The sequence below is a fragment of the Mycteria americana genome, chromosome 2 (assembly GCF_035582795.1).
Source record: "Mycteria americana isolate JAX WOST 10 ecotype Jacksonville Zoo and Gardens chromosome 2, USCA_MyAme_1.0, whole genome shotgun sequence".
NCBI classification, from domain to species: Eukaryota; Metazoa; Chordata; class Aves; order Ciconiiformes; family Ciconiidae; genus Mycteria; species Mycteria americana.
In genome coordinates this window covers 20,821,309-20,840,989 of record NC_134366.1, presented here as the reverse complement: position 1 = coordinate 20,840,989, position 19,681 = coordinate 20,821,309, and the positions used below count along the sequence as shown (strand labels likewise).

Genomic DNA, 19,681 nt, shown 5'->3' with positions numbered 1-19,681 from the left:
GAGCTGAGTGCATAGTAATTGGTTACCCAGTGTATAGATTTGAATGTTGTTTGCTGTTGAAGTGGTTTTGTGCCCTTTATATCAGCTGATGTTTTGTTTTGTTTCGTTTTTCTTCTCCTACATTGTATTAAACAAACTATACTTGTCTGGCATTTGCTCTTCTGAAGTATATATTTAAAATTAAGTTCTCTGCAGTAAAAGCATTTTTCTCTCCTGTACCATAGCTTGGGAATTTCCTATTCTTAGATCTGTGGTGTATTACTTCTGTTGGCTTATTTATAGCACAGTAAAAGCCTTATTTCTGAGCTGTGCTTCAGAGTGAGATGCTATGAGTTTTTGGTGCTGGACTGTGTCATTTTAACATTCTCCTTCTCAGGGTGTGCGCAATTCTATACCGTCTCAGTTTGGACTGGGGGAAGGGACTGTATCTCAGAGGTCCTGTCTGTCTTTAGGGCCTCTTCCAAGAGAGTTTTCTGCTGTCTTATCCAGCCTGGGAGTCACAGTGGGGAGGAGGAAGGCAGGGAAAGGGCCGTATCCTGTCTCCTTGCTAGTTCCTTCTTGGCAGTTCTTGTGGGATATATGTGGAAACGGACGTCTTTTCAGTTCCCACAACAAAACAATCACAGTTGTGCCTGACACTTCTATGGAGCATATAATAGGGAGAAGTCTCTATGCTCCCCTGTTTTTTCTTTACCTGTCTGTTGATTTTGTACAGCCTAGAGGGACCAGTGAAATGAAGGCAGTTTGCCTATACGCATGGCAGAAATCTCATCCTTCTTTTCCCTTCATCCTTTTAGGCAATCCCTTCCTCCTTCAAGGCTCTTGTTTTACAGTGAGATACAGGCAAAGTCATGGCTTGATTTGTCTGACCAGTGTGAAGGCTTACAAAACGCTTTTGCCCCCATAGTATGTAACTATCAGAGTTGGTTTTAAACCCATCTGGTTTTGTTGTAGATGCAGCTGACATCTTGTATTACCTCTCTCTCTTTTTTTCCTTTTTTCCTTTTTTTTCCTTTTTTTCTTTTTTTTCTTTTTAATATTTTTTGCAGCCCCGTGGGCCTATGGACTACATGCTGTCATTCTCCCTTGCCTGGCCCAGCCCCCACCTCCCTCCCTCCCTCCCTCCCTCCCTCCCTTCCATCCTCTGGACAGAGCTGCATATTGGCATCACTCGGGGAGTGCAGAACGTATTGTCTGATCATTTCTGCTTCTCATCCCCTTTGGCTGCAGAAACTTCACATTTTTGCTTTGTGTGTTTGTGTGTGTGTTTGTAAAAGGCTTCCATGGCTACACAGTGTGTTGTAGGATTTTAATATCTAGGAATTTAGCAGTAGCGTGTAATGCTTCAAGGCTGCATTGTTCACTTGCAACAATTCTCAGTGTTGTTTTCATGCACTAATCTATACTAGATCATTATAATGATATAAAATTCTGCTCTACAATTAAACTGTGGGAATTGACATAAAAGACCCAAATAACTTGGTTTAAGTGGAACAGATGCTGTTGTTATTCCATGTTAGTGTTCTGGTTTTATTATCTATTTAATCTTCGCAATCATATTGTCTCTGTAGGAATAATTCAAGAAATATTATTTATGTAAAGATAAATATTCAGTTCAGTATTTTTATATATGTTATGTATTAAAGTACATGTTAAATTATGTTATAACCATAAAGGCCTGGTTTATGATTTTTTTTTCCTGTACAACTGGGTGTTAAAATACAGTAGTCATTACAGATGTTGTACCTCTGAGGTGTTCCATTTTATCTGTCCTCTGAATTAAAAACAGATAAATGATATTTGAGCCTAGTAGCACAGAGATTCCTTTAAAAGAAAATGTTCTTTTTTTTTAATGTACTTTTCTGTGTGTAGGTGTTACCACATGACAGTAAAGCACGTCGTCTCTTTGTAACAACTGGTGGACTTAAAAAGGTTCAAGAAATAAAAGCAGAACCTGGGTCACTTCTTCAGGAATATATCAACACTATTAACAATTGCTATCCAGAGGAAATAGTAAGGTAGGGAAGATGAAATTTAAAAAAATCATACTTATAACATTGTTAGACGTTTTTCACAGGAACAACACAAAGCAAGGATTTAAAATATTAATTTAACTTCTACATGAATTTTGTTTTTAATAAAACAGCATAACATTTGGTTAACTGCCCCAGTGGTAATACAACCGTTAGACACACACTTTTGACCACTTTCTCTTTTCTGATTGTTTTTGGGATCAAATTTCTTTGTCTGTAACAAAAGCCAAATAATCAGGCTCTCGCAGGAAACTGGGGGAGAAAACTCAGTCCTGCACTACCCAGACAAACTCCGAGACTTCAGCACAACCGCCCTCATATTAATGAATGTCTGTGGGAAGTTTAGTTTATCTTGGTAACTTATTTATGGATTACGAGGCTCCAGACTACAGGTATTGGTGAGTCTTTGCTTGCATCCTTGACTTCCCTAAGAGCATGTCTGCACTAGTGTATTCAGAGGCTCCTTTGAAACTTCCTCTGATGTACAGAGGGTCCAGAGGCTCTCCTGCACAGTTGCTCTGCCCACAGCTGCCCTTCCTCCCCCAGCCTCATCATGAGGCTTAAGTGTTATATAAAAGGACCATACACCAGCTGTCTGCACCAAGTTGAACTTTGCCCTTAATGAATACAGAAACACTATTAAATAGCTTACAGTCAAAATGTCACCATCCTAAATTGTAATAATGAGAGAAATGCCCTCCTAGATTCTAGATATCCATTTACTAGTCCTTCACTCCATCAACACATCAAAAGGATGCTGTACTCGTGCACTCCCTCTACAGGCTCTGAAAATCTGCATCATCAATTTTAATTATAGCAACAGAGTTCTTCAGCTAATAGTAGCTACAAACTAAGTCACGCAAAATGAAGCCCTGTTTATCTCCACAAGGGAAAGCCAGTGGCTGTCAAATGGGTAAAGCCAAAATCATAAAGAAACTTTATTCTGCAGCTACAAATACTAATACTTCAGAGGGAAGGAGGACATTTGCTTACACTTTTCTGGATATAATTAATGTTTCTTTGTTACAGCTATTTTTTTTTCCATGTAAATGAAACAAGGTTACTTATGTAGGCTAGGATGTAATAAAGAAAAGGGCCCCTTCGAGCATCTCCAGCTTGCCTCTTTGTGCTACTGCCTGATGTTGGTTGTGCTGCCTGAGGCACAGCTGCTATAATAGACTCCAGCTCTGGGTTTGTCCTGGAGACCTGTTATTTTAGGCTGTTTGCAGACTGAATATAATCATGCATTGAAAAGTTAGCTTTACAATCAGAGAACTAATATGAGTTTTAAAAAGAGTTACATTATGCAGAAATCATCCAGAAAATGAAAATCAATGAGGTAAATGATCTTCCTTCAGTGTGAAAACATTGGGGATTTCTACTTGAATACATTTTAGGCATGCATTACATGGAAGCGTGTTCCTCTCTCTTTATAGTTAAAGCTTCCAGGGCTCAGAGATGACAATTTACATGCCCGCAAAACCAGAAATGTACAGAGATGTATGTTTTTAGAATAACACAGTAATAAATTTCAGATACTCTTAACCTGGTAAACAAGAACTAAATGCAGCTTTGGTGATGCTTGCATATTGGAAGCATGTAGTTGGTCCATTGTGGAAAACCAACTGAATGACAGCAGGACAATAATGGCACCATAGAGTCCTACTCTAATGAAAACCTTTTGGATAATCTCCATCCTTGAGTTGGCATTAGAGACAGAAGGTCATTGTGATAAATTTTTTTTGTTCCAGAATCAATGTCTCTCGCATTGATGTAGACTTCACATTAGCTTTGGGGTGTGTGCTTATGTTTGACGAACAGCAGTAGACTATTGTCATCTGGCAGCCTATGGTTCTGTGTAAACTCATGCTTTTTTATTAAAGGCCATAATTTCAAAAGAAGTTAACATCTACATTTCTCAGTAAAGACAATGCTTATGGCTGCTGAACCTATCTAAAAACTAGCCACTTACCTACATGCCCTAAAAGAAGCTGGACATATTTTTGAAAACCTGACTTCCAAGTATAAATGATAATGTAAGCTGAAAAACAGGCTCTTAAAACATTGTAGGGGAATAACTGTAGAATTCTTTGACCAGTGTTTAATGCTAGGATTTTTTCCTGATCAACAGAAATATGAATAATGTTTCATTACTTAGCACAGAACATGCCTTGTAGTCTAATGCACAAACAAAATGTTTCTCTTTCAGGTATTATTCCCCTGGATATTCTGAGATACTTCTGGAAAGGGTGGAAAATTACCGTCCAGTTTTATAAACTTCAATTTTTTATTAGAGCTGTATTTCACATTTATGTCTTTATGATTGTAATACAAATACAGCTGTTGAAACTCGTTTGATTCTGAAATCTCCTTCTACTGTTTGAACTACCGAAAGAGCTCAGCAATTCCAGCAAGCTATATTCTGTTCTTTATAAACTTGTTTGTTGCTAAGTTTTTGTTCTTTTTTGTTTTTCTCTAACATTACTACCAGATATTGCAGCGTATATGAATGGAATTTCATGCAGGGGTGATGATTTATCACAGAAGCTTTTTTAGAATCAGTCATTTCCTTTTCCTTCCACAAGAAAGGTTTGTTATTATCTCATTCAAATTTTAGCCTTCTCAGTACTGCAACCATTTTCCCCTTTTCCCTTTGCATATTGTTTAGAGCTTCCCAAGCTTGATGAGGGGGGAAAAAGCTGGCCCCTGTGCTTTTTCTAATTATGGAATCCATTCTGCACTGAGATATCTCCTACTGCTACCTTTCAGAAAGTAAAGTGATATGATTTTTGCATCTCCAAACATAGCTGCTAAATAAAGAAATGATCAGATCTGACGATGATAAAAGGGCTGAATTCTGCATGATATGATAGTGTGGTGGTCCTGGCATGGTAGATAATTAGGAGGACTTTTGCAGAAGATGTATTAAGGCAGGAGTCACTGTGGAGGGAAGGAGCAATACACTGGTGTATGCATCATTTTTCCTCTTGGAAAGGACAGAGTGAACTGAGAACTTCCATGGGCACAAAGGGAAGGACCCTGGGAGGTTGGGCTCCATTTGGGTCAGCAGCAAATTTGTGCAGCTCAGAAGAGAGGAGAATTGCTTGGCTGCAGGAACGCTGTTAGCAAAGTTCTGAACACATTCAGAGGAAACCTGAGGATACTTGAGTCCCACTGATTTGAGCGATGGGACTAAGGCTGCTCAGTAGTTATTCTTCAAGAGCTGAAATTGCTGCAGAATTGAGCTGAAACACACTTGGAACTTAGTCCTGAAGTTGCAGATCACATTGACATGGAGCTTATTGGAGGTATGAGCTCTTGCCTGTCTGTGGAACATCCTGGAAATATTTTTGCCCTCTTATGTAGCATGAAAAGACTTTTATATTCTGCTTACTCCTCTGGTGTACTGTAGCAGCAGGGAGCAGCATACAACCCTTTAGTATTCCCTAATATGTAACTGTCATTTACCATTTTTTGTTCTTCTAACCATTTTTCTTTTCTTCACATGCAGCAGGTTTTTGTGGTGTAGTGTTGTTGTTGTTGTTTTTCCCAGAGAGTAATAAACAGTGTTTCTGGAACGGGATGTTGAAATACTGGCAGCCACAAGGAAAGACAATATTTGAAAACCCCCGCAGGAGAGAAACTTGTCTACTTTCTTAAGCATATTAACTGAATGAGTTTATTAAACAGGGATAGTCTCTTCTATTACTTGTAAAACAGGAGCAAAGACTTATTGCAGTTGGAAATGATTTAGAGTGGCTTTTCTCTGCCAAATTCCAAATGACTATTTTCTTTTATTTTTGTCAGCATATTTTTCATCAGTTCACAAAAACATTGATGGGCTATCTTGTGTTAAAGTTTAATTCTACAGAGGGCTGTGCTCCCGCTGTGAGGTACTTGGTGCTCTCAGACTCTGCTCTTCAGGAGGAGCAGGGGATGCACGGTACCTTGCTTTATGGAGCCTAACTGAGATGGAAACTGTTGGTGTCATGAATGCTGGTATAGAAACCACACCAGCTGGGTTCTTTCCTTAGCCCACATCAGAGTGAAAAGTCTTGGAACTGACTAGCTTCTACCAAATGTCGTTTTGTTTTTGGTGTTTATATTCTGACATTATTAATGCTATGACACTAGTGGAAAAACATTAGGTCTATTAAAAAGGTTGTTGTAATACTCAATAATTTTCTCACATGCATTATGGATATTTAAAAATAAAATCTTGTAGAATCTCTAAAATAAAATGTAATGGAAGGGCTTCCAGACTGTCTTGAAGGATCTGAAGCCTTTATTTTCCCTAACAGAACAGAAATGGTGCGGAGGGCTGAATGCAGTTGCCGTGCAGATGGGAGGCAGGGTAGGCATGGAGCTGCGTACCCATAGCATCATGTGCTTGGGAGCACACCCACACCACACAATGCTAATGTATATGTTTTGTGCAGAGAGAGCAAAGAGGCTTCAGTCCCCTGACAAATGTGCTCCTGCTGTGTCACACTGTGCTACACTGTAAGGATTCCACAGGGTTAAACTTCAATGCCTAAACAATTTGTTCACAGTCTTTTCACAGTCTTTTTCTGATTCCTGACAAAGGAAATGATTGCACAAGGCAAACCTTCAAAGCGATCTGATTGTGCAGAGCACAATCTAAATCAGACCTAGCATAAATACATCTTTACACCAGATAGGCACTTCTGTCCTAGGCCAGTGGCTGTTTGGCCTCTTGTCGCAGGACTCTCCTGGATGATGCCACATCCCATTAGGCCGTGGCAGTGCAAAGTCCTCTCCCACATACTTTGAGACCCCCTCAGCTCTCCTTCGCTGGCAGGCTGCTTCCCTGCATTGTACATACACCTTGTGGCTGGAGGCTTCCCTGGAGGTACGCGTCTGCACAAGGCAGATCTAGCCCTTTATGGCAGAATTATCGCTCATTTGTATTTTAGGCTTACATTACTAGGGCAAGAGTTGCTTTTTTTCCTGTAGTGTTTCACAAGCTCTGATGTACAGCATTTCTATTCCATCCTCTCATTTGGCTTAAGTCATCATCTAAAACTATATTAATGTTTGTAATTGCTACTCTGGCAGGCTTCAAGTGTGTATCATTTGTCTCAATTTCACAGAATAAAATATAGATTTGCATTTTAATTCATTGTGTAAATGCTGTTTTCATGCTAGTTTGTGACTGTGATGCTAGAGAAGATGAAGAACAGGCTCATTTTGCAGCTTGAGCCTGACACCACCTTTGGATGTTTGTCTCAGCTTACCACTGAACAGTGCCTACTTCTGAGCTTAGGACATACAAGCATTTCAAGTAGGAGTCCCTCTCACAGAGGTGGCTTATTAAGACACACAAAGAAAATTAAGGCAGTGCTTTGGCAGAAATAAATGTAAGCGGAGACAGCCCTTAAATCATTTTGCCAGTTCCTTTGACTGCAGCATTGGGACTTTTCAACCGAAGTCTTTAAAGATCTTCTCTGGGGGCCCGAGCCATGATTTTTGTCTACGTTACTACAGCTATTATTACATCTACAGATGTAAACGAGGGCCTTGAAAAAACATGGATGTGTAAAACTTTACCATATTTCATTCAGTGGTTGGATTAAGTGGCCTACAAAAGCTCCATTCTTTGTCTGAATGACTGGAAACCAAGAGGATCTGAAAAGGGGAAATTCAAGGAGTTCAACTCTTGTGCATATACTGTGTTCTGCATTTCCAGAGGGATTTACCAAGGGATTGCTTTGTCTTAATCTGAAGTGATCAATCTGCTGGAGATCTGCATCTTAACAAACAAATGAACAAAATGTTGAAGGAGCTGAATGGAACTGAGGAAGGAAGAAATGAATCTCATTTTGTGAAGTAAAGCATAAAGTTACTGTAATTAGGAAGTGGATGGAGTGTGGGCAGATCCTCAGTGTTCTTGATTTGGTCTAGGGGGTTGTGAATTAGCTTGGCCAAAAGGGAGCTTTAGGCATGGAGGATGCCATGGGATAGCCTTCAGCTTCTGCTGTAAATTGGAGTCCTCTGATTTCTGGGCATATAGGGGCGCCTGACTATTGTCCCTTCAGGTGAGGAATCTGTTGAAAGCATGCTTGCCTCAGTATCTTCCTTAATGGCTTCTTGGTGTCCAGTATCTTGGTTGTTAGAGTTTTAGATCTCACTATGTGACCAGGGTAGAAGGACCTACGAAGTAGTGCTAGACTGCAAAGCCAGTGGTTCCACTTCTTGCACTGACATAGGATTGCTTTTATGGTCTTGGATAATTATTACAAATGCCTACGTATCATCATCTTCAGCTGTGAAGTATCTGTTATACTCCTTTGTTAACTTGCAGAAGTGCTGGGAAAATTAAATTCATGTGAGAGGCAGCAGAACTCAAGTTCTTTATAACTAATACCATATTCAGGAAGGAATATTGTTCAAGAACCTACAAAAATTTACCTAAGAAATCTTCGAGATGCTGATTTTTAGAATTTGAGTTGAACTAAAAGCCAATGGATTTTGTGAGTTTCCTCATCTTGACACAATTTGAACGGATCTTGGAGAAAGAGGAAATTACAATATGTCTCATGACTATACTAAAACTATTGATGTCATTTTTGTATAATACTTAACTGTTAATATTGATGCTACTATGCTGTATTCTGCAGTCAGCTCTATAATTCAGCTAGTGAAAATACTAATTACGTTATTACCACTGTACTGTATTTCTAGATACTGCACAAAAGATTGAATTAGAAAATACATATAAGCAATACTAAAGCATATTTTGATGATTAGAATGCCTTTTAAACCAGGAAATGGTATTGTGCTGCCTTTCACAAGAAGTTACTCTTACTGGGGTTAAACACATTTCGTAGTTGTTTGTGTTCCCTCCGATCACGAGGCTCGCTGAGTGCTCAGTGAAGTGCTGAGGACCATGATCTACTGTCTGTAGCAGAAACCGGTTTTGTTCACTATCATGCATCAGCAAGCTATGGGGAGGAACAATGTGAGTGTACTAATGTCATCATCTTAACAGATTTCCACAGAGATTTTGAAGGCTTGCTTTTTCTTCATAAAAATATGCTTGTTCCTACTAGTTCCTACCTCCAAATTGAGTTAAAGAATAGGTACCCAGATTAACTTTAGCTACTCAATATTTTGTTCCTTTTATAACAAAAATTAAATTTTGAGCGGGGGGAAAGTATGTTAATATCTTTCTTTAAAACAAAGTTCTTGATTATTTTTTATGTCAAAATCAGCAATAAAACACTGTAATCTTGTGACAAGATCTGTGCCCTTTGCCCTTAAGGAAAGTTTTGTCTTCACTGAAACAGACTAGTGATGTGTTTTATCCCTGTTGTCCTATTTATAATTAGGTCTGATGGCCTCTGTACATGTTCACCTTTCAATATTAGGTCAGTGTTTAAAGCCATTATCAACCTAAAAGGTTGGATTACTACCAAGATTCAGCCTTTGTTGCCCCACAGTGCTATAAATTATATTACAACCTATTGTTAAAAATTAATAATATGCAACATAGAGGTCTGATGGAATCATGTTAATGAGAACACTGAAGCTTCATTGACTTGCAATATCATTAGAGCTCTGAGACAGGTTTATAGCCTTGTGCAAAGTATATTTGTGTTGGTTTAGACACAGTATTTATTTGGTCACACCCAGCCAAATGTTTCCTTACTAAATTAAAATAAATGCTGGTTAGTTCAATGAGCTACAAAGATATATAGCATAATTTCATGTTCTCAAGTCACAGAAAATAAGCCCCAACAATGGAAATCAGTAGAGGATCAAAAATGATGGATATACTAGAGTGAATATGAACAAAGAGGGAAGGGAGTTTACCGAGTTGGGCAAACTTAATTTTTTATGACTCAAGCAATATATAAAATTTGGAAAGAATTTGTAGTCTGCTCTGATCTTTATGTAGCCCCTCCCTGTATACAGATACATACACACTTGTAAGCATGGTCAACCAAAATGTAATTGTAATATTTTCTGTCTGTTTTCAGAAGACTTGCCTCTGTAAAGCATCTTTAGTGGCTGGAGGAGAGCAGGTCATTGGCAGGTCCTCTGCTCACTAATGCCAGCTTGGTGGTACTAATTTCCATTAAGGTCAGCAGCACCCACCTGATTTCCATTGCAGTGAGAATCGGGCACTGGATCTGCATCACCTGTACTCCTTTGTGCTCTGAACAGCTCTGCTTCTTGCTGGAAACAAAGCAGAAGTGATAAAATGATTTTCTTTTCTTCTTCCCCAACAGCGCTTCAAATGAGGGAATGGTAGGAATATCTTTCTACAGCTTTTGGGGAATGGCTCACACTCTGTTGGAGACTGAATCCCCAGCCATGCAGGGCGTGAGATAGAAAGGGAGATGAGAAGAATCAGCAACATACTGGTGTTGCAGCTATTATCTGCTTTGGGAAATGAATATATAAGGAAGCTTCAAGTTTTCTATCTCCTTTCACGAGTAATACCTCCTTGCTGTAGCCAGCCATCTCCGAGGTTGGTCATGGGGCTTGTTGTCTCTGCCACCTGCTTTGGGGCCAGGCTGCATCAGTCGGTGACACAGTGGCAGTGCTGCTCGTGCCAGCCTAGCGTTGGATCCTGATTCCTACAGACGTTTTTGTTTTATGGGAATGGAAAAGAGGATAACTCCAGCGATTCTATAAGCAGTTTAACAATATGAAACTTTCTTGCTTTCAGTCACTCCAAAGCAAATCTGACACCAGCTTATCGTGAAGACTACAAGGGCTTGGAGCACACCAGAGACAGGGAAATTTGGCAGTGGGAGGCTGGGCAGGGTTCAAGGAGAGCAGGCCTTGTGCCTGTGCTGCTTGTATGCCATCACAGCCAGAGAGATGGAGCTGAAATCAGTCTGTCCTTAACTGCATGGGTTAAGACCCCACTCTGCCCTGGAAAAGGCAGAGTACAGCATCTACCCATAGGGCTGAGAGGAATTCTAGATTCCTCTCCCCTCCTCCATCCCATGTCCGTTTGGCAGCAGTGCACCAGCCTTACCTGGCTGGGTCTGGCATAGGGAGGACTTCCACCTCCTCAGGATATTCCAGGGGTGGTGGTCTTTAGTGCTCTGAAGTTGAAAACTGCTATCACTGCTAAGTGTTATTACTGTTTACCAATTGACCAATGTGTAGCTGACCTTAATGCATTTTCTTGTGATAATTCCCTCGATTAAAGTGGAGAAAATGAACCATTTTGATGACAGTGTTTTAAGAAGCTGCCATTTCAAAAGCTATAGCTCTGCTTGATACATCACACTGTCCAACAGCAAGGCTGGAAACTTGGCTTTCTCTCTGAGGTGTGGAGCCCCAGTTTGGACCATCTCCCCGTATTTATGTATCTTTTTATATCAGACATGACCTACTAGTAAGAAAATCTGTTAAAATTTTTGCTATTGACTCGAATTATCATGAGGTCATGAATCATTATTTTGGGCCTAGCCCTTCCCCCTCCAAGTGCTTTTTAAAATCCTGATTCTGTGTTTATGCTAACATAGATGTGCAATGAGAATGTTTGGTAAAATTGCCGTTTAATTTACAATAGAAGAATGCTTTAGCAGCTGTTTTGTAGCAGTTTAACTACTCTGACCTCAACAACTGTTCTTAAGAGATTGAAAAGTAATTGAAAAGGTGAAAAAGTCCAGGACCGTCCTTTCTTTTTTTTGCATTTTGTGTGTTTCTTTTTTAAAACATCTTTGAAATGGCTTTACAAACAATTGAGTTCCTCTGCATAATTCAGATGAGAGAGGAAAGAATGCCAGTTTACTGGGACTTGTTCTCTGACCACCAAAGAAAAATGAGTTTTTCATCCTCTTGAACATCATCTGGAGTTATAATAAAATGTGCTCTCAGCTGGATTCCTTCTGTGTGAAAATAGACAGAGCTACCTCATTGCACACCTAAAGGAAGGACACAGAACTACAAAAGCAATCTGAAATCTGGCTTTTTCCTGCTCCCCAGAGACCACAAGTAATTTTCTGTAATCTTAATGAAAATTATTTGAATCTTGAAGGAGGGATATACTTCTCCTTTCCCCTCAACCTGAGTAGTCCAAAGGACCAGAGCTAGAGATCCTTTTATACACAGCTGAGTCGCCTGTCAGGATCATAGTGTGAAAACCCCTAGCAATAGCTATTGAAGGAACTGAAAAAACCCACAAAACTAAAAAGTAATTTGGGAAAATTCACTAGTAAGCTAATAAAACTCCAGCTGAATGTTCATTCCAATCTGTTGCAGATGAATGAAATGTGGTGGTAGTATGTTGGAATCCTGGGGTGCTAGACACATGAAGAACACATAAAAGATGGATGTTAGTTAACTAGTGCTGCAGACAGGCCGACCTACTTCTCTGGGGAGCTGGTCCTGCAAACCCTCAGCCAGACAAGCTTTTCTTGATTTGAGGGTGACTGTGCACTGAAGGAAGGTTCCCGGGCCCGGGCATATGGCAGTCAGATGATGGCAGCGCAGCTCCCGTGATGTGCTCTGGACTGGTGGAATGGTTAGATGACAAAACTCTGCAACTTCACACAAGCGCACTGTAATTTGAAGCCGTTCTGCAGCAAGTACAGTGTCTAAGCCTGATATAAATTCCATCCTGTTTAACTGCCATCAGTTCTACCGCTGCAGATTAGCAAACCAAGTGAAAGAACAAAGCAATGGAGAGATTTGATCTGGCCTCATAACGTAATTGAAAAACTCCTCATTAGAAGAGCATTTTCCATAGCCCCAAAAGCACAGCACTGCGGTCTTCGCTGTCTTCTGTTGCCATATTGTTGTGCCCTGAGCGGGCAGCCGGTCCATTTGCTTCCTTCCCTTTCTGCTGCTGAATGAAATAGTGGTTCAGTCACTTTCTTCTGGATTTCCTTCATCTTGCCTCTCTGTCTTTTTGGTTTTTTAATTCTTTCATTTACTTTAACTCAAATTCACTGATGCACATATCTCCTACATGACTTCATCTGTCGGAGAGATGCAAGATCTCTCTTTAGCTCCTTCTGATGCTTTTCCAGACCTCAGGTACTCCCTCTGTTCCTTGATTCCAGGTTGTGATGCACTTATATAATTTGTCCTGTGTTTTTGTTTATTTGGCTAATTACTCTTCACATCTCCTTTAGCCCTTCTAAATTACCACTCCACACATTGCTTGTCATCGTTCACACTCCTTTTGTTTGACTTTGCTTTTTCCAAGGCTAGTTACCGAGTCTTGGCAGAATCGTTATAGCATCTCACAAACAGCTGGTTTTTGCTGTGACAATAGGCTGATGTATGCCTCAAAAGCGAACACACAGGCCTGCATATCAAATGCTTACAGTGTCGTGACAAGCACCACCCACTTTTTGAAATCGTTTAAAAAAATTAAGGTGGAGATTAAAAATAGGAAATAATTGAAAAGAAACATTCCCAAACAGAGGAGCAGGCATGCTTGAGATGAGCCACACAGTATCAGCTGTGGGGAAAATCTCAAAGATTATCTCTTGCAGTGAAAGACTTCAAGAGGAGAGCAAAACACCATGGGCCACACGCTATCCTGCGCATAGGAAATGTACCATGTGGGTGCCTGCACAATTTCTGCTGGGTTGTATCCCAGTAAAGGGATCAGGGAGCAAATGCAGCTCTACTTACTCAGCAAGACAGGGTGTTCTTGTTTTACAGAATTCATTTATTGCTTCAAATAAACTGTTTTATCAGACAACTACATCATAATCACTCTCAGCATGTATTTTAATGACTGCTTTGTTTTAAAGCTGTGTGGAGTATCCTACTGCCTTCATCCTTCTCTCTTCTCTCTGTATCTTTCCTCCACCTTTCCATTACTTTTCTCCATTAATGTTCGATGCACGCTATATGCTATGTCTGTTGGTGGGTATTACTTTCACCAGCTTTTCTTTGTGGTAGTGTGTCTATAAATGGCAGGCAGCATCATTCCTAATTACATGTTGTCCCCAGATGCTCCGTGGGTGATGCTCATGGATTGCTGTGTGGGTGGCGTGGAAGGGGCTGGGGGAGAGGGAGCTGGGATGCAGCTCCGAAGTGGTAGCAGAGGTCTCTCTTCAGGCTGGTCTCTTCAGTCCTCCCTCAGTAAAGTGAGCTCAGGAACCTCCGAGATCATGCGTCTGGGCATTGGAAAAGGGGACGTAATGCAGGAAAGGCTTCGGGATACAATCCAAACAAACAGGGAAGCAAGGAGGAGCTGGGAGAGGCAGAGAATTTGCCCTTTACCTGTCACTGCAGAAACCACACGGCACAGAGGGCTGACAGACTAGCCAAGCTGCTAAATCATGCTTTCTTGATTTGAATTCCCCCCCAGCCCTTAATCCGGTGCTGGGCGGTGTCAGCGCTGCAAGGCAGAGCCCTGTCGCGGCAGGCTGCGGCAGTTGGAGGGTGCCTGCCCGGCCGGCTGCAGGGGCTGGCCTCCATCTTATTAACGGTATTTCTGACAGTGACCTCCGGCATGCATTAAGATACCTCTGTCATGGTCTAGGGCAGACTGCGCTTTGGAACTGAATCAGGCCATTTTTGGCTGCCAGAAGCGTGGCTGTGGAGCTGGCAGACTGAGCCACTCTCTTCTACCAGTCGCCTGCTTCGAGGCTGGGTCTGTAGAGGACGTGGGTAGAGGAGAGGCAGGAACCAGCATCGGCAGACCCTGCCTTTAAAAGGGACAGGCCTTCCTGCCGCGCAGGGATGGACATGCCTGCACCAGCAGACTGAAGAGGGAGAATGGAAAGCTGAGCGATCCTAGACCTTGAAAGTATGCTCTCTAAAGAGAAATCCGAGGAAAGGTGAGGAGGTGAAAGCAGGGATTTCTATTCAAGTGTTTGTCGTTTTTGCACAGACCTTTACCCTCAAGGGCTGCTGATGGAGAAGGAGGAAGTGAGAGAGTGCACGTGTGTGAAAACACATCTGCAAAGTCTGTTTCCTTCTCTCTTTAACTGTCCTGTGGTCCTTGAAGGGTTTTATATTTAGCGTGCCTAGCAGGTCAGCCTGCCAGCAGGTCAGCTTCTAGGAGGACATGGAGGGGGGCAGGCAGTACTGGCTTTGGGGACTGAAGCAACTGGACTCCATGGGTTTTTACATCCCAAGCTTAGTGCCAGGCCAGGAATTTGCCCCATCAGAGTGTGCACTGAAACTAGGAAGTGTCTTGGGACAGTGTGCAGAAGCACATTTAAGAACGTAAGACATTAACTGCTGCATCAGACCAATGGTGCATCCAGCCCTGAGTCTGTCTCCAACAGTGGCAGGAGGCAGTGCTACCTACAGAGAACAGGTGAGCCTGGTCATGTCCTGCAGCCCTGCAGGCTCATCACTGCCTAACCCTTCCAGTATCTGCTTATGGACCCATGCCCACTTGCTTAATTTTATGAAGTCCTTCTAGAGTTACTTGCCTGAAAGAGCTTAGTGTCACATACAAACTTGAGGACTTCACTGTACGCTCCCCTCTTCAGGTACTCACTGAAAGTGTTGAGTAAAGCCAGTCCCACCATCAATCCCACAGCGGGGAGACCTTGCTGATGCCTGTGCTCCACCCTGAAAAGTGACCGTTAAGCCTTACCTTTCACTTCATGTCCTGCCTCCAATTTTCTATCTGTAGGAGTCTTTCCTTCCATCCTGTGGCAAGTTAGTTTCTCTGATAACCTTTGGTGCGGAACCTTATCAAAAGCTTTTTCAAAAGCGGACTGTTCTGTGTCTGCTGGACCCGCTCGCTCTCTTTACTGATGCACTCCGAGGACTGTGGTGGGTTGGTGAGGCAGGGCTTCTCTCTGCAGAAGCCATGCTGCCTTGTTCCCAACAGACCATGTTTACCCCTGTCTTACAGTGACTTTATTTTTTTAGACCCTACTGCCATTAGCAAGGATGGATGGCAAACCTCCCGGTTTGCAATGCCCAAGATCCCTTCTAAAGTCCTTTTTGTGGCTGGGAGTTGCAATGGCAGCTTGCCAGACCTCTGGCAGCCTGGTGCTTGCCATGCTGGGTTACCCTCCCCATCCCGCACAGCCCGAGGCTGAGGGGTGAGGATGAACAGTAGTCAGGGACAGAGTGAAGCTTTACTCAGCAGTGGAAACCACCATCCAGAGAAATGTCAGTAACTCATGGTTTTTTAACTTCAGAACACATGTGCTCAACTTCTGAAGTGAGTACTTAGCTGCCAGTTATTCTTTCCTGCTCTTCCTTCCATAGAGACAAGGCATTTTACATGACTTCTCATAAAATGGTCTGCAAAAATAGAGAAGACGTATAGAGATTAGGTGATAATACAATTTCTGTCATAGGTCTCATACCTGCTATTAATATATAATTGGTAATTGGTGGGATATTCCCTATGGTGTGACAGGAATATCTGCATTGGCAGTTTACTGGAGTAAAGGGGAGAGAGAGACCGTAACTGTACACTGAAATCGTATAGATTAGGATTTAACAGAAGAAATGAGCACAAAACTGAAGAACATAGCTAAACACAGACCTTTTGGGCTAGAGAAACACCACAGTGAAAAGTTTTTGGCCCAACTATTAAACACAGATATTTCTTACATGACATCTGATGAGGGACAAACACTGCTAAGGAGACTCTGAGAGGATCCAGCTCAGGAAAGAGGCTGGAAGGCTGCGAAGCCTTTTCTTGTGCCCGCTCACAGGCAATGCAGTTTTGCAGGTAATGCTCTTTACTCATCATCACCAAGATGGGGAGAAAGGAAAATGCAAAAGCAAAAAAGAAACAGTGAACAGTAAATAAAACACAGGAGGCAGCAGCAAAAGATGTCAATTTTTTGTTAGGCTCGAAGCCATTGCCAAGGAGCTTTGTTCTGGGAAGAGAAAGTGCCGCAGCAGGATGGGAACGCTTGGCTTGGCCGGGCTGTCATATCTGTCATCATTATAAGCATGGACAGATGATGATGATCTCTCCATTCTGTTTCTGGTTTTTCTCAGTCTCCGGAGATGCTCATCCAGCTGTTTTCACCACAAAATTTATTCAGCAAATTTGTCCACTTTCCTTTTTTGTTTTCTTACAGTGCTTCTTACCTTCATCAAGCTGGTAGCATCTTCTCTGTGCCCACTGCTACTTTCAGCCCTTCCTGTGCCTGGTGATGCTGACTACTTTCCAGTGCCCAGTGGCATGTTGTTGTCTTCCTCCTGCACTGCTTTTCAGCTTTTCTTTCCCGCACACCGTGGCATCCCACACTGCGTGAGGTGAGGGCAAGGTGGGGGGAGAAAAGCAGGCAGCGACCAGGTGTTTTTTAAGCGGGTCACTTCTCATAGATAAGGCTCCTTCCTCTCCTCTTACAGCTCCCTCTCTGCACCCATCCCTCGGGTACTGACCCCACGGTTATTTTCTAGCCTGCAGCAGCAGCGCGTCTAAAACCAGGCAGCTGACAGCACAGCTCGTTCAACTACTGCTGTTAAGATTTTTGGAGACAAGCAGGTTTCACAATGCTGCAGCTGAAGAGAAAGAATTTCTAGAAGCCGGTTCCCCTCCAGAGTTTTTGGAGAAGGTGTGTATGATCACTGATGCTTTCCAGTCTTGGTTTTTGGTAAGTGAGTCGAAGAAAGGTACTCTAAGTCTTTTTTTTTTCCAAATGATAACTAGGATATAAAGTATTAATACCTAGTTATGTAGCTCTCGGCACCCTGAGCTTGTCACAGCCTGTATCTAAGGAGGACCGCTCCGAATGAGATTTATGTGTGGGCATTTGGTATAATTTGAAACAGACTGAAGCTTAGTGTCAGGGCATTTCATAACATGCAGAGCCTTAAAATTATTATAGAAGTCATCTGGGGACCTGCACTGACAGCGTGCAACCCTTCGTGCCGGAGTTACTCCTACCTGCTTACCGCAGCCTGCAAAACAAACAACCACCCATGCAATTGCAGTGCGGAGAAAATGCCGCTGTGATGGATGATGTCCAGGTGTGACCTTTCACCTGTTACGGTAGCTAAAAATCTTTGCAGGAAGAGTGCATGATGGAAGATTATGGGATAATTAAAAAAAAAAAAATCAATCAGGTGAAGGATTCTGTTGTTAAGAAAGTATTAACTTTTTTTTTAAATACACAACCATCTGACAGGCCAGGCCACATCTGAAAGGGCTAATGATAAAGCCACAGTTGGCTGGAATGGTTCAGTCCAAAGGGCAGGCTGGTTTGTTGGCGAATGCAGAGCGTATCTTCAGTAAGCTGCTACAACGGATGCAAGAAACTGAGCACAGCATCTACTATCAAATGCATGGTGGAAACGTGACATTTCAGCAATGTAATACACTTGTTTTTCCAGTGGCATGAGACTAATATACTCCTTTTCTGTGCTTGACGCAGCGTCATTCACATCTGAGCAAAATAAATGGGGAAGAAGATGATTTTGGTATCTATTCTTGGCATTGCTAATTTTAGCACCACTAAGGAGAGGGATTTTTTCCTTTTTTTTTTTTTTTTTTTACAAAAATGTAACAAAGCACATGAGTCTTAGAATAAAAATAATTGTGAAGGGCAACATTGCTGCTGTTTCTTTGATACTGGCACTTCGATAGTTGCTGTACATCACATCCCTTATGTTGTCTGGAATGAAAACCAGCCATCAAACTCTGACACAGTGGTGTTATGAAATCTTTCCAGCTCCTCTGAACCCCCAAAACAAACCCACGTTTGTGTAGCTGAAATAAATATAGAATTACCGTGAATGAAATCTTAATTCAGCCCCATCAGTACAAAAGATTACTGCTCTAGTCTAATTTCTATGCTGCATGCAAGAGGTTTTGAATCCCAATTTTGGAGTCAGTCACCTGTTTCCCTTTTGCGGTACCTCCTTCTACCGTTGTGATAGTTTGTAACATACAGATCCACGTATCGAAGAAAAATGGTGGAGGAAAGGATGTGCTTGTGATTTTTTTTGCTTCCAGTCCTACCTTCTCTGAAATGCATACAGATATATTTATTTCCCCTATGATATAGCTCCTATTATGTGCTTTGCACCTTTAAATGTGCGAAACATCGTGTCTGCCTGGCAGGACCCTGAGATTCAAGATGGAAGAGAGACAGGCTTTGTTTTCTCTCTCATGGAGATTTTGCACTCGGTCTTCCTTTACCATTACATTGGCTTTCGGAGAGGGTTAGTAAACAACCCCGTCCTGTTTGCCAGTTTCTTTACATTTTCTGTGCACAACGAGCAAAATGCACATTTTTCTCCTGCACAGGGAAATGCCAGGAAAGGAAAATGTACAAAACCTCAGCACAGGGAAGCAGCGTCTCCTCCGCTGCAGAGCCTTCTCGCAGCAGCCAGGCAGGCTGAACGCTCGCATTTGAAACTGCAAAACAAAGAAAATAAACTAGCAGGCACACATTCTTGAGTGCCTAAGGACTATTTCTGTTCCTCACCGACCTGCTCGCAGCCAGTGCAATAACGAAGGCACGCTGCTGCGTGGAGGCCCCATGCATATGACTGCATTTTGCAGATTAGGCATTTGCTATTGCGTTTTCAGACCATTTTTCTGCCCCTTTGTCTATGTTCTAGAGTAGGAGACAGTGAGAATCCTGCGAAGGTCTTTTTTCACTGCGCTAGGTTACTGGTTAAATTAGTTAAGCAATGATCTGATTTTGTAACTTGTTCCACATGAGCAAGTGAAGGGGCTGTAGCTTGCAGGGGGTGAGGCTTGG

General features: G+C 42.0%; 1 protein-coding gene across 1 annotated transcript in view; it reads left to right on the top strand.

The window, feature by feature from the left end:
- The window catches only part of SPAG6 (sperm associated antigen 6), a 38,183-nt gene extending 31,123 nt beyond the window's left edge, over positions 1-7,060 (top strand). The window contains exons 10-11 of the mRNA XM_075492669.1: positions 1,873-2,018; positions 4,243-7,060. Coding sequence (XP_075348784.1) covers positions 1,873-2,018; positions 4,243-4,309 — 213 coding nt within the window. The 3' untranslated portion in view covers positions 4,310-7,060. The remainder of the gene's footprint in view (positions 1-1,872; positions 2,019-4,242) is intronic.
- The last annotated feature ends 12,621 nt before the right edge of the window (positions 7,061-19,681 follow it).